Raw genomic sequence first — 15,674 nt, 5'->3', positions numbered from 1 at the left:
AAGCTGAAGAACATATCTTTTATGTTTTAAATATGATTTTATAATCCAAGTCCAGTGCTTAGACCATAGCCATTTATTTTAGCCCATGCTGCAATTTGGAAAAAAAAATGAAAGGATGGATGGACTTAGCCCTCTTGACCTGGCTGTGAAATGCACCACCAATAGGTCTGCCCTTAGAACTTTTGCCTATTATGTAGAAGAGAATTGGCTAGACCACCCTCCAATGAATAGGTCAATATACCAGGTCAACTTGGAACTGGTGTGAAATTCTAAGCCATATCGTCCTGCTTGTAAAATAATTTTTCATCGTTCTCAATAATCAATGCACAAATGACCAAGAGCACACAAGTCATTTGCCAGTCCTATACAGACCATGATTCTGATTCCTAAAGTGTGATGTCAAGATATGGCTATATATCATCTATATCTATGCTCTTTGAAGTGTTGGAAAATGGTTTCCTAAAAAGCCTAGGTCCATTAAAGCTATGTTCAAGTCTTCAGACACTATTTTTGAAGATGTGGCCACATAAATCGCTCACATATTGGTTAAATTATTGATTCTTCCTACACTGCCGCTGTGCATGGAAGAACATGGTAACAAGGAGTTTATTGCTCTTATGAATTATTCCTTTTACTGTTTCATACGCTACATTAAATCCTATCTTAATAGTTATTGCAGTATATTGAAAACTTGCACGTAACCCTTAGTGAAATATAAATAGTGTAAAATCCAGTTCCATATCATCATGCAAGTTTTATGCTGGCGCAATTATTGCCTACCAATTGCCTTTTGGTTATGTCATTCAGAAAAACACTATTCTGTATGATTTCTTATTCACTGATGAAATTAGTAAACACCCTTTCTTTTTATGTTTACCAAAGGAAAGCATATTGTTTTTGCTCATTGTTCTCTTCTTCTTCCGTTCCAAACACTGACCTCTGACCTGGTCAACCAGACTGTCTCTCACCATGGTAACTGGTGTTGGGGTACATCATGTTGCAATTTTATAGCAGGAGGGATTTAGACTCCTGTCACCATATATATATGAATGTGTTTGAGTAAGAATTAACAGAGCAGATGTTACCTTTCTAGTTTTTCATTGTTCAGAGTTATACATGGAAAATGTTGTATTTAGCCAGCAAGTATAAGTCATATGACTGTCACTTGGCCTTGTGACCTGTACTATGGTTACAAACAGAGACGTTTCTCTTGTACTGAGCTTTTTTTCATTCAAACAACTAAGAAATGGAAGATGCATGACAGCATTGTGTTCATAGCCATGGAAACCAGTCATGCCTTTCCTGGGGCCCTGTATGGGGTTTTCTAGGACAGACTTTTCAGTTTCTGTTTCCAATCATGGTGGAAATATTGATGCATGAAGAGATTGAAAATGATGATTGATGAATATTGGTAAGAACCAACTTGTAAAGAAATTCACCAAAAATACCACTAAGGTAGTAAGACTGTAATTTCCATCAAAGCACCAAAGGATACTTGTATTCTGAAATATTCTGACATTACAAAATGTACTTTGAACCTCACTGCTATAAGCTCTACCATACGAGAGACAATAGAAAAGAAACTTGCCTTTGTCTGCCCCATAGGACCCTCCAACAGGCATTTCCATACTGCACCCTGCCTGTCCTATTGGCATATTCTACTTACTAGCAGGGGAGGGTTAGGGGTCACCACCGAGGCATATTATCATAACAGAGGCATAAAAGCTGTTGGAATGAGTACTCCTGTACGGATCGATAAGAAATCTTGCATGACAGTACACCTCGGAGACCATTTTTACGAGTTTGTTTTACGACCATGAGGGTGAGAGGTCAGTAGTTGGCCTTGTTTGCAGTTAAGGACCTTGAGTGAAGTCACAGATTTTCCCTGCTAAGGAGGTTCTCAAGACGGAAGCCAAGGAAGTGGATTTGCAGATGGAGCATCTTGATCGCTTTTCAAGATATTTTGCATTATCTGGAGTCAAGAACCTCAAGTCCTCCCAGAGCTGAGGATTTCTTTAAGAAAATCTGTCAGGAAGTCTTGCCTTTTCTTGAGACAATGGAGTGCCTGTGATGAGCTAAAGAAGAGGATGACTTGTTATCAGAAGGTCTGAGCTGTGTAAGGAGAGGTAATATCAGCAGCAGTGCATGGTTTAGCCAAGGGTTTTGTAAGATAGACAGATAAGTACAAGTAGTTTAAACCTAAAGCTCCACTTTCAAAATTGTACCAAAATTGCAATTATTATAAACTTCTCATTGTATACGTCTACAGAATTGTATATATATAGTAAAATGTTGAACTAAATATTCCAACACAAGGGTTACAAAGAGATCAAATTTTCAATGATGAAGGCAACAGTGGTTGTTGAAAATGTAATCTCTGTGTAGCCCTTGTGTTGGAATAAAGTTCAACATTTTACTATGATTACTAACACAGATGAGTATTGTATATATATGTAGTTTTTGAGGTTTAAGATATGAAAAAGCCCACCTAAGAAAAAACAGAAGGATGGTATTGGTAGCACTGTATACTGTACAATTATGTAGGTCTTACATTCTTGTACCAATGGTCTGGTTTGAAGTCTTGTGATGACAGCAGTGAAGATTAGCGTGTCCTGTCTCATGCCTGGGGATTAGGTTCCCTCCAGACCACCACAGTGTTGCCTTGTGTCAGGTGAACCAGTGGACTTGTTCCACATACACACCATGATTTACTACAGCATAGTACAGGGCACCTACATGTATGTCTGGCATTGCTGGCCTATCAAAAAGACAATGGTGGTCATATATATCAACTCAGTGGCAGGCCTATCCCTGGAATAATGGTGTTACAACAACTTGTTACACTCTCCGAAATACCTTCAAGTTGTCAATTTTCAAATTTACTTAATATGGTAGAACTAACTTTTGATTCATGAAAATTTGCCTGTTTTCAGCCTAGTTTCATCCTACAGTGCAAAATATTTAGAAGTGGTTGTCTCAGTCTTTTATTGGCCTTTTGCCAAACATTGATGCCAGCAAAATTAAAGCCAGAGTGAAATGGTAGTAGAAAGGTGAACTGCAAGGCAGATTGTATTACCTGGGTTTGATTTTAATATGATGGTTCACATCTGGCTATACTTGTGTTTAAATGTCAGTCAGGTACTGTGTATTGAAATTTAGGGCTCCTAGATTCCATCTCTAGATTTTTATTTGTCTTATAATTAGTTTTACAGAGCAAAACACTGATGAAATTAGGGGTTGTAAAATTTGACCTTTTTGACCCACCAAAATGCTATTTCCCACATATACACAGTTAATTACACTTTGTGGCATTTTTGACGACTTGATGAAAATGTTACAGGGTTTTGATTTTTGGGTCAATATGTTGGAGCAGTTAAAATTTTCATTTTCCCTAAGCAGCAAAATTTCATCCAGGGAGAGATAAAGTACGCTGGAATGAGCCCGGCATTTCAGATTGTTCTCCTACAGGCCTGCTTGGTTTCCCACCCGCCCTGTGATCAGTGGTAATAGCGTCAGCAGGTAGCAGTTAAACTGGTGATTCACCGTCATCATAGCTGCCGTTATCAAAGGTGTTTGTGAAGATCGATGGCTGGAAAGGCAAAGTGTAGGCTGTAGACTGACGTGTACGCTTTTTTTCCACGGTAATTTTCAGCCGCACCTGCAGTTACTATGGCTTGACGAATTAGTTCTAAGGTTGAAAAGGAAGACAATTACTAGTTGGTTTCCTCACAGGTTGTGGTGTGGATCGTTTTAGCTTCCCTGTTGGTAACTCAAATGGTTTCCTCCAACGCGATCTAGAAAGACAGGAAGCTTTGATCGTTCAGTTGGAAATTTGATGGCAGTAAAGTTAATGGTGCATGATGTGCTAAAGGTTTATTACTTACACAGTTGCTTAGGAAGTCAGTTCAGCACCAAGGGCAAATGTCGGACTATTTTCGATAAAGATGTTGTATCTAGTATCATCTGTGTCATCTTGTCAAAAAATGTAGCCACTTTCTTTAAAGATGAAGAGCAATTAGTGGTTCAGTACTGAAAAGCCCAGCAGGACATCGCACCTTGATACGTTTCTTTATGAATTTTTTAACGATTTCTGCGGTGACACTTGCGTAGCCTTTAGAAGTCTTGTGTCTGAGTAGAACCGAATGTAAAGTCTCCTGAACATGTCCAGTCAAGTAAGGAAGATTTGAAGCCAGTGGACCATACTGTACAGTACAGCGTGACTCTTGAGTGTTCTATTCTAGTGTGACTAGCCTGTCATCTATGCTGATCCATGCTAACAGTGGCCGGCTGTGTCCTTCTGTCTGTCACAGAAATACAAGGAGATAACAATCAACCTCCATGGAGTTTAAGAATACATACTACTGGTTACAGCCTGAATTCTTATAGTTGTTTGAAACATTTTGTGCCAATAAAAATATATAATGAAAAATTTCTAAGCTTTTCGTAAAAAAACAAACAAAGGCCAATTGCTTTGCAACTTTTTGGAGTAACTCCAACTTTTTTCTTGCATTTCTAGTTATTGTATTGACTTAGCCCACTGACATAGATGTGGAATGTTGATAAGATTTTGTAGCTCATGTCTTAAAGTTTTGAAGAAGGAAAGATTTGTACACTGATGTAAGGAAATGTCTTATAATAAATCGTTATACATTAAGTTAGCAATAGGGAAACGGTTTGTCTTGATAGCTTGTATTATTTTTGTTGTGTGAAATTTGAGCAAAGTGTCACTCTTAGTCTTACATCTGATCTGTGTTCAGTGGACCAAACCTAAGGAGTGTGTGGGGATTACCTGCATTCTCGTAGTCTTACCTGGCCGTATCTCACCTGGACAGGTATCATCTCAGGTGTTACATCAGCCTATGACAGGCAATGTTCTCTTTTAATGTCATTCAAGTCAGAATTGTATCCGAGGTTGTTGGATATGCCACCTAAACTGTTATATATTTTGATTTGTTTTGCCAATGTTTCATCCTTCCAAATGCTATTTGATGAATCCAAATATTTTGAAAACTTAAGGTATTACCTACATTGTACTATAGATATCATGTGTTAACTCTTTATCTAGGCTTAGGACTTAATTAACTAAATGGAGGCAAAAGTAGGGGTGTTCATAGTTCTTGTACAACATTCTTAATCAAAACCACCTTGACTTTTTGCAGTGTTTTCATCATGAAACTTAATCTTATCAGTGATCATGTCAAACTTTGGAGTTTGCTTGGTCAGATGTTATTTTGCAGAGTTGTAAAGTTACACTGTACAGTGGGGAGGGCCATTTTTCCAGCCCATCAGATAGGAATGCGTACACCCAGCTCCAGTCACCCATTGTCTCCTTATCCTGCCTTAGAAGTTGTCGGAAAAGTAAACAGAAATCCATCCAAGTGACAACCACCAGTCAGGGTGTGCATCCTGTTGACAGGATACATTCGGCCATTTCGGATTACCTGACCAACTGTACAACCTTTTTTTCTTAAAAACCTCAGAGTAGAATAGAGATAGATCGCCCATATTATCCTATATTGGAAGTTTCTCTGGATAACTTTTGTGTTTTTGCTGTACAGCTGGCCATCTTGATGTGATGTTAGTAATATTAGCACAGGTGTCTTAGAGATCAATACTGCTCTGATATAGGTAACAGGCTAGGAGGGTGGTCTAGTACAATTTCAGATGTAAGAAACTTTTATTTGGGGAAATGTCAGGATGAACACTGTCATTTGTTATCAGGATTTTTAGATGATAACAATTGTGTCTCATACACCATTTGATACAACTGGAAGAAATTATCGAGATTCAGAAATGTTGGTGATACTGTTTTGTTGAAGGAGTAGGAAGAGCCGCCAGAAAGCTCTTTGCTTTGTCGATTTGCATGCTTGATTTTGTTTGTTGTCATGTTTGAACATTTGTTGTTGGTCCAGTCTTAATTTCACCTTTAGCAGTAAACACTTTCCAACCAGGCTTCTACCTACTTATTTACATAGGGAACCATTTGATTGTAATTTTTTCAGACATTCCATGATCTGATTTGGTTGGTTGATTGCTCAAATTAGTAGTTCAAATAATTGATGTATTCTGGGCACACCAAATGTGCTTAATACATGTAGCGATTATAGGAGGTGAAGGGTAATGGTCCGATACGGATTTGTAATCACCATGTTGTTGTCAGGCATAGTTATTAATGTTTCTACATTAGCATTCCATTTATCCTATATTGCAAAATAATGCTGATAAAGTTTTTTCTTTATCATTCTCAGTGTGAAGGTCATATGTAAAAGGTATTATCACTTTTGCTCATACTGATTCTTAGTCTTGATACTTATAGTTTGAAAACATAAAATACCTTGATATTTATAGATTGAAACAAAAAAGATACAATATTTTCAATAAACATGATAAGACTTTTGAAGACTTTGTGATTAAAGATAGAATACATTGATTTGAAACAATAAAGATGAAATACCTTGATATTTATAGTTTGAAACAAAAGGTTAAAATACTTTCCATAAACACATGATAAGACTTTTTTTATATCAGCATGTATTTGAATGCATGGTCTAGTCATTTATCAAAATTTCTGATGTGGAACAATTCAGCTTGGTTAGCTATCCAACCATGCACTGCTGCTGCTGTGAGGTCGGCATACAATTACTCCGATTCCCACAGGACCATAATCAAACATTCGTCTCACCTTCCTGTTACCCGAAACCACAGAGGAGAAACTCCCTGTTCTACAATATCAGGTAGCCCGAGCCCTGCCCTGAAGATACGGGAATTAGAGTGTCACTCTGCACAGTTCAGTACAGCGTGGAGGGACCACTGCACGGCAGTATGTTGTTGGCTCCGTCACGCTGGATAGAGAGAGCGCCGTTTTAAGAACGTGTGGAAAGATCCACGGTCCTGCGAGGTTCACGAGAAGTGTTTCAGTCTGGAGAGGACGTAAATTAGATTAATGATTCAGCGAGCGTGAAGGCAATTACTGTGTCGCTCCTCTCGGATTTGAGATGGTGTGGAAACGACATCTTCTGTGAATACAAAACAGGAGTTAAGTCTACCTGATGTGAGAGGAGCGGACAGGAGCAGACTGTGAGGTCGGAAGCTAATCCTAGAACTTGGAATGTAAGGATGACGTGCAGTACAATGGAGCTGGATCAAGCACTGTCACGGACACCTTGGCCATGCTACAGAAGAAAGGCTGATAGGTCTTCTCTACTGAGACCATAGTGTACCACCAGGCATGACAGAACTTTACGACAAACAAGCAGAAGCTAGAAAGGACCAGCCCAGGCCATCAAAAGAAGAACAAGAACAGGATTATTCCATGGAGGTCTTTTGATTCAAAGCTGTGCGGTGGAGAGCATAACGGATCATGTACCAAAGCTGACCGTGTTATGTAAACTTCCATTTGGAAAAGGTGGAGACTGGAGGATATTGGTCAGACGTACGGGCAACAGACGTAAGGACAAGCTGAATTATTAAAACAGAGGATTACATGTCTTGCTTAATTGATATAAAAGAAAGTTTGTGCCAGCGATATCTGGAGAAAGCAGATCTACAATAGAAATCAAATCAATTCCACATCAATTGCTGAGTATGCGAAGAATCTCTCCAATTTCCGGCCTTCTATTCCACTTGAACTCAGCAATAGGGTACAATTACTTGACAATTATCAGAAATTGATTTTTGGAGTTTTAGAAGAGATGAGGCAGCCTTGTGTAAAACAGATTGCTGTATGGATTTCCAATAACACAGTGGAGTAACAACTAGGACGAAACAAGGTTTCAGCCATCGGGTTGTCTCAAAGTATGTCAGGAGAGATTCACCTTGAGCCTGGCTTGTCTTGGATTGTTAGCGACAACATCACTGTTGAAAAGCAAGCTGACTGCATCGTTTTCAAGGAAAAACGATACATTTCCCAGACTTTCCACAGCATCTGCTTCCTTCACGGACCAGGAGTTTGATGAACAAGACTCCTTTTATTACCGCCACGGTTTGCGGGTTTCCCCGACAAAGGATGTAGAACAAAAGTGCATTGATGCGTAATGGTTTGAAGAAGAACGCAGACTGGGAAAATATAGAATTGCAAATTGAGGGAGAGGAGCTTTTGTTTAGCTAACGTTGGCTGGGGAAATCAGACGGTAATTCTGCTCAGGGGAGGGTTCCTACGCGATGTCGGATTACGGAAGGCGCGTTACGCCAGGAACGGTCCATACTGCCTGCTAAGTAGGAGCCTGGCAGGATGGGAAATGTGTGAACAGGAACAGTGTTGTGGTACCGGCTAGTTGGAGAAAGTTGTTACTGTCTAGCAGAAATGCTGAAATGGCGGCCAAGTCAGACAACACAGGTAAGGGCACAGTATACATGATTAGTATATTCGTTACATTGGTAGGAGTATCTTTTTATGTGCAAAAAATATGGTAGAAATTCTTGGCTTAGGCTATGAACATTATGATAGCTAGAGTAAATTTAGTTTAATGATGTAAAGTTTAATGAGGAAAATTTGATACTATCCAGGCCTATCTGATTGCATGTGATATTCACAATAATCATTGTACAATAATGAAAATAGCAAAGGTTAATGATGCATTATGATATCATAAAATTGATGATTGGGAATTTGATATTCTCCAGGTCTTCCTGATGGTAGATGATATTTCCAACATTTAGACAACATTAAAGATAACATTGCTTGATGTTACATTATGACTTGATCAAACCGTCATATCACTCACTGTCATCTTTGACAGAAACCTCTGTGTGGTCAAACAATAGGAAGAATACACACACATGGTGTTTGGTGAGGGACATGTCACAATTTTTGTCAAGTAGGCTTAAGTAATTGGATTTCCCCTTTATCAGGGGATTTGTGAGTGAGGCAGCTTTTGTTTGTAGGGATCAATCACTTAAACGTATCATTATTCTCGTGTTGCTGAATCGTCCTTGGTGCTGTCATGTATTAATGGAATTTCTGGAAAAAGTCAAAAGGTTCTCAATCTCAATACTTGACGTTGACATTTCATAAGTACATAAGGAAAATGCTCATGTGTGATTTACCATGCAATTGTGACAAACTTTATTAGAAATCCATGATGTAATTATGCATAAGAATATGTTGAAATGCCTTTCAAGTAAACTTTGGAATAGATAGCGTGTCTAGCTGCTAGTTGTAGTAAATTTCTGTCTTCTGTTAAAACCTTTAACGTATTTGTTTTGGGTGGTTGAGCTGTGTATCTGTTTGTATGGATAGAGTAGGTTGACAGCATGTGGGTAGGGGAGGATTGACAGGCAGAATGACAGGAGGTCAAAAGGTCAGAGTTAACGTGTAGGTCACAGAAACTGGGTATGTGCCGGTAGGATTTAGTGGCTGATATGGGGGAATTCAGGAAGCCAAAGATTTTATGCTATCCAAAAGTTTGAAATCTCCAATGTCTTATTTCCCAAGAAATGGCTTCAGTTCATTGAGGTATCCTAATTTTTCCTGTTGTAACAAAGGCCAAAAAGCAATGCTTGTAATCCATTGAAATTTTGAGAAAGGCATATCGCTGTCTTCCAAAAGCTTTAACTTTTATATTGCTCCACTTCTCTGACTTCTATGTGAAGTGATGTGTGTGAAAACTGTCCACAGTGATTTACGAAGTTCGAAAGCGGGAGTCCTGTTTACCTGGGTACTAGTAGATGCACTGTTTGTTCCTGTTTATTGGTAGTTTCTTGAAAGGATTACTGCCGTGGTTGTTGCTGTGGCAACAAATGATGATTGGCTTACTCCTGGTTGGGCAGTTTCACAGTCCATTACAAAAGATTATCCCTGTGTGGGTAGGATTAGCGTAAAGTAGTATCTGGACCTGATCATCCCTGTTTACCATAATGGTTCAGTCTACCTTATGATAGCAAACATAAGGAGAACAGGTTATGTTTAGGATATGCTACTGCATAAATAGGGGTTTTACCCACAAATTACCTACTGTTTGCCATTGAGCTGTTTTTAATGGGGGCGGGATCAGGGGTGGAGGGCTAATGGCTTTTAAGAGGATTATCTATCAAGATTCGTCAACACCATGTTTGACAATGGATAAACATAAGCCAGGATTAGGTGTGATAATTGAAGTGGGAGTGATAGGCATTGTTACACCTCACCTTATAGGAATGGTGTAGTTAGGATTCAATGAAGATTAAGCACACTACATTGACATCCTGTAGTTTCCTAGAGTATTGTACATGAAATACATGTACCTTTGACAGTTTGAGATTGAAATTTGACAGTTTGAAATTGACACAAACTATCGAAACTCTTGCACAAGAAAACTGTCACTCAAGCAAGTGTATAGACTTTGAATGTCTGACAGTTTTCAAAGTCTATACAGTTGCTTGAGTAACGGTTTTCTTGTGTATCTCATTACCTGGATGTCTAACCTGACAAATATCATGGAAACTTGAAATCAAATGTCCAATTTTAGGTTTCCATTTTTCTAATGACGGAAAACATAAGCTATGCTTTTCAATTGAACATGCTTGGCATATTGACCTTTGTGCATGAAGGATATGAGTTATGGTAACTTCTACCTCAAACATTTACAACTCAAGTAAAAACAGGGTGGTAAACTGATGTTCGGTGTCTTTGTAGTTGACCTTTGGCCTGCCATATGATGGCCATATATGTTTGTAGTATATCATACATATCCTTAGGCAGTGCTAAGCAAGATGACATCTTTCTAAAATCTTCTTGAGATAGAACAAGATACATTTATTAGCTGACTCCTAGCTTTTAGTTTTACAATCCCGTATGTCTTGAATGCTTATTTAATTTGTCACAGAATGAAGTACAATTATCGTTTAGAGTGGCCTCACTTCTATTGCACTTGAAATCGTCACTCAACCATAAAGAGTATTGTCATAGTGCAAATGTTGATGACATCATCTTTTTACGAAACTGCACGACCGTACCTTATCTGTTTATGGCAAAGAACGAGTGTTTGCACCATGCCGAGAATTCCGTTACGAGTGTTAACGTATATAACATCGTGAAATATGAATGTGTAATAGCCCATCAGGTGACATGGCAGGGTTGTTTGTCTGCGTGTGACCCTCCCCAGTGTTTGTCCACCCTGTGTAGACACAGTATGTAGATGACTGCTCGTGATACAGTTGCTATTAGCGTAGCGGCCCGGCCGCCATACCCGACAAATATCCTCGGAACCCCCAAGGGGCAGCCGGGGTCCCACGATTTCTCGCGGTGACCATCTCACCATGGCAGGCTATTTGAACACCCAGCCGTTTTACCAACCAGATATGGAGGTAAGGTGGACTGTTTTAAGTTTATAAAAAGAGTAGAATAACACGGTTGTCTCCATGGCTTGTTCATACAAGCGTTGGATCGGTACAGCTATAGATTGGTTGAAGAGCTTGTTCATATTTGCTTGTATTTTGTATAAATGGCTTGTACCAGGTACAATATGGCTAGCAAGGCTTTGATCCATTCAACCTTGAGAGTTTCCAAGTCGAGTATACTGTGTACAGTCTTTTATAGGGTTGAACTAGGATGAAATGCCTTCATTCATTCATTTGTGGTTGCTTGTGGCTTGCAAATGCCGTAAACCATCACCAAGACACCTGTACATCATAGAAACCTGTGCGACCTTGGTAACACTACAATGATATTCTGATTTAACACTTCCTAGCCCTGATACTCAGTGATAGTGAGAACAACGCTCTTCCTGTGCCTTTATCGTCCCTAAATTGCCGTCATTGTCTCCCACCTGTTGGAATTTGTGGCATTAGCGCAGCACACCTGAGTGTTGTCGCACTCGGGCTAATTTGTTAGCTTTTCTTGAGCAGGTTGTCTTTGTGTTTTGTTTGCCATGATTGGGACTATAACCCTCCTTATAACCACCACCTTAAGATTATATACACTGCAATGTACAACTTAGCTCAGCATCCATGTGGCTGGTTTCTAAGTTGTAACAAAATGTTTCACATTTCAGTATGTTGACTCAGACATTTTGAAACTCCCCTTGTTGTAGTGGAGGTCATTGTACTAGTTGATTGTAGCGATTTTTGTAGCTACTCGGCATTTTCGGAACAAAGGGACACCTGTTATTGAACAGACTGTTTCTGCGAGTTCCGTGCGGATATTCGGTCTCCAGGCTTGGTGTGTTTGTAGCGAGCACTGTTGGTACAACACTGTAGGCAAATGGGTCAGGCTGTTGACAATAGCAGCGCAGGAATGCCCGCCCTCGCGGCCGTGCGCTTGTCATATACATGTGGCCCTCAAGAGCACTCAAACGGCGTCCGAGTGACTTATCTCGCCGGTGTTAATCCCTGAAGAATGGGCGATGACCGATCGTGACAAAACACGGTTTTTGAGTTACTTAAAAATAGGGTGACACCGGAGTGCTGTAAGCAGGTGCCTGAGATAAGACAGAGACTCGAGTGTGCCATACTTGGCTGTACTTATTGCTATCAAAACAACTGTGTCCTACTTATGTTCCCAACAATATGCATCACAATAGAAAAGATGCTTTCCATAAATCTAACATAGTTTTTCCCATCTTTTCACTTGTATCGAGTCCTTCACTAATAAGCATTTTGCCATAGTTCACATTTGATCTGTGTCATGTTTTTCTTTCCAGAAGTATTCACCTAGAAATGCACAAAGAGATGATTTATTTATTTGGCAATAATATATATGATTTGCATATATTGACAGAACATTAGAGTTGTAAAAGATAAGAGAAGTTGGATCATATGATCATGCGTCACAGAATGATTTTTAATACCTTACCTTTTAAAATAATTTTTAATTTTTAAGTTCAGGCCTTTCTTCAGACACGTCAGGTTGATGAAGAGGTTGACCCATCTCAGGGCCCCCACACTAAGTGACGTTTCTCCTGGGGAAATCTTATCTAGTGTCAACTCCAGATAAGGCAGTAGTTTGTGCTTTGGTGCCAGTTGTGCCGACAGGCCGCGGTTAACGGAACACGCAACTCATTAACGTGAAAGCTATTTCGCACGGACCAGTACGGGGTATCCTAGGATCACAACTGTCACATAGACACGTAAATGTCGGTGTTTTGCCACAGCCCGGCTAATCGTGCTATGTTAATGGGTAGTGTAATTGATGTTACCAGAGATATATAAAAGATAGACAAGAGATAGTCTGTGTTTGATCCTGGTCATACTCTGTTGTAGGTACTATTCTTTGGAGATCACGCGATAGCAAAGTTGTGTTGGCAACTTAGGAAGTTAGCATGATAAAGCTTAGAAGATACACCTGCGCACTCAATAATTCCTTGCTGTTATACACCTATGGCTATGATTGCAACATTTAACACACTGTTAGGTCTATCATCTATGGCTATTGTCTGAGTACGGAAAAGATGCATGTTAGCCTTGTTGATAGCAAAGTTGTGTTGGCAACTTAGGAAGTTAGCATGATAAAGCTTAGAAGATATACCTGCACACTCAATAATTCCTTGCTTTTACACACCTATGACTATGATTTCAACATTGAACACACTGTTACATAGGTCCATGGCTATTGTCTGCCATGTACAGAAAAGATGCATGTTAGCCTTGCATACATGTAGGTCACTGTTGGCATTCTTTCGCTTCTAGAAACACAGACATTTTTCACATCCTTTGCACTGAAGTTGACATTTGGAGTGTTTCAAGTGCTTCTACCCTGCCAATGGCTTTATTACTATATATTAGTCATCAGACATCATCACATATCAGAAGACAGCAAAATACAAAAGAGCATTCTCAAAATCTGTTATACTGTTTTTACTGTATATGTACACATGTATAACATGTAACATTACTTACATAGCGAATCAATATATTGATTTTTGATATGAAAGTAAATGTTATGTTGTACCATGATTATCACCAACACTAGGAAAGAATCAATACTAAAACTTGCATAATTGAAACATTTGGGTCATATTATGCAATGCTAGCAGGTGTTTGTATGGAACAGTTAGTGTTTGCTGTGTGAATGTTAACCTTTAGGGTGCTACATGTAGTACAAATCTGGATCAATAGCATACCAACACTAAACTTGTGTTGGTGGGCATAAGCTCCACGTACAGGCACACATACACCCACACTTATATATATAAACTAAAAGGTTTAAAGTCCAGAGACATAATCCATAATTATGTTTATTACCTTGGGTGTCATAAATATGTATGTGCTGTATAACTGTATCTATATTGACCAGGTTAAACACCGTTCAGTGTAACACTGGCCTTCTTTTAGACATGCAAACAGTGGTTTGTACTGTAACATTGAAGGACTTGTCACACTTAATCCCAAGTTTCTATTAGCATGTCACACCTATTTATGATACTTAAGAAGGACATACAATCATGCTCTAATTTGTCAGAAGTTCTAAGTGCATTTAAAAGTTGAAGTTGTTTGTACTCGTTACCAATAATCTTTATGCAAAGTACGCCTTGTAAGAAATGGATACGTGTCTTAATTGGAGTTCCTTCTTCTTGCCTTCTGCAGGCTTACTTCCGCCAAGGTGTGGCACTGCAGTGCAAGGGACAGCATGCAGAGGCGCTGGCTGCGTTTGCGTCTGGCTTGGCACAGGACCCCAAGAGCCTACAGCTACGAGCTGGCATGGTTGAAGCCGCCATGAAATCACCAATCAGAGGTAAGATCTAGCTGTTGTGTTATGCCGAATGGCGATTATACCAGCTATACTGATACAGATACAGATCTTTTTTTTTTATCAGTGAGAAACAGATTCATAACATTACAAATTGCTTTTGGTATGTTTTTGCTGCCATGTAATTTTTGTTTGTAGGTTTGTGGACAGCTTAACTCGAAAAGTTGTTGGAGGATCCTTATGGTATTTGGTATGTGGGTAGGTGTCGGAGAAATGAAGGTCAAATTTGATTATGACCTCTTGGCAGCTTTCTATGGTGCTGCAACAGAATATCCATGCAGTTTTTATATCTCATGTTCTGGATATTCCATAGTCATGATCTTTTAAATTAATTTTGTGAGGGATTTACTTTTGACAGGTACCAATAAGCACCAGTTTTGATCTATTTTCAATGCCAGAACATTTTTATATAATATCTATGTTTTAAAAATACTATGTATTTAATAAGACAATTTGTTTACAATGTGTTACATGTTTCTAGATCTTGCCAATCAATGTTATTTGGATCTTGCCATATCCTGTAAAAGTGCTAAAGTAATATCGAATTAGCAATTTACACAGAACTGTGACACACATTCCTATAAGAATGTAGAATTGCTGTGGATAGCTGGTTGTTTTTCTCACCTATCAACTCATTTTGCATTTTAATTACTCAGATTAGTCAATGTTTATCCTTTCCTGGGTGGCGGGGGGTTGGGTAAACTCTTGTTTGTTATCCCGATGACCTTTCTTGTTAGTACACGTTGTCCGTGGTTACACAACATCCCTCAAAAATGTCCCTGATATAATTACAACACTTAGACATTGTTCCATGGGTCAGATATGTCAGCATTGTTTGTGTAAGCTGTAAGTTTTAATTATGATTTAGACAATACAAACACGGACATTTTGCCATCTGACATCTCCCAGTCTTAGTTTATACATTACAAGGTGCTTGCCTTGCTTTGAGGCAAAGTTTTGGTAAACTAACTGTTCTTGTTTTTCAGTTGAAGGGCTTTGTTTGTGAGTTGAG

At 39.0% G+C, this 15,674-nt stretch overlaps 1 protein-coding gene across 1 annotated transcript in view; it reads left to right on the top strand.

Moving 5' to 3' along the window:
- The window catches only part of LOC109464022 (tetratricopeptide repeat protein 28-like), a 47,901-nt gene that overhangs the window by 14,446 nt on the left and 17,781 nt on the right, over positions 1–15,674 (top strand). The window contains exon 2 of the mRNA XM_019760946.1: positions 14,500–14,647. Coding sequence (XP_019616505.1) covers positions 14,500–14,647 — 148 coding nt within the window. The remainder of the gene's footprint in view (positions 1–14,499; positions 14,648–15,674) is intronic.

The sequence above is a fragment of the Branchiostoma belcheri genome, unplaced genomic scaffold, assembly GCF_001625305.1.
Source record: "Branchiostoma belcheri isolate BF01 breed outbred unplaced genomic scaffold, Haploidv18h27 scaffold1, whole genome shotgun sequence".
Classification (NCBI taxonomy): Eukaryota; Metazoa; Chordata; class Leptocardii; order Amphioxiformes; family Branchiostomatidae; genus Branchiostoma; species Branchiostoma belcheri.
The sequence above is the reverse complement of the archived record's forward strand: the minus strand, read 5'-3'. Positions and strand labels throughout refer to the sequence as shown.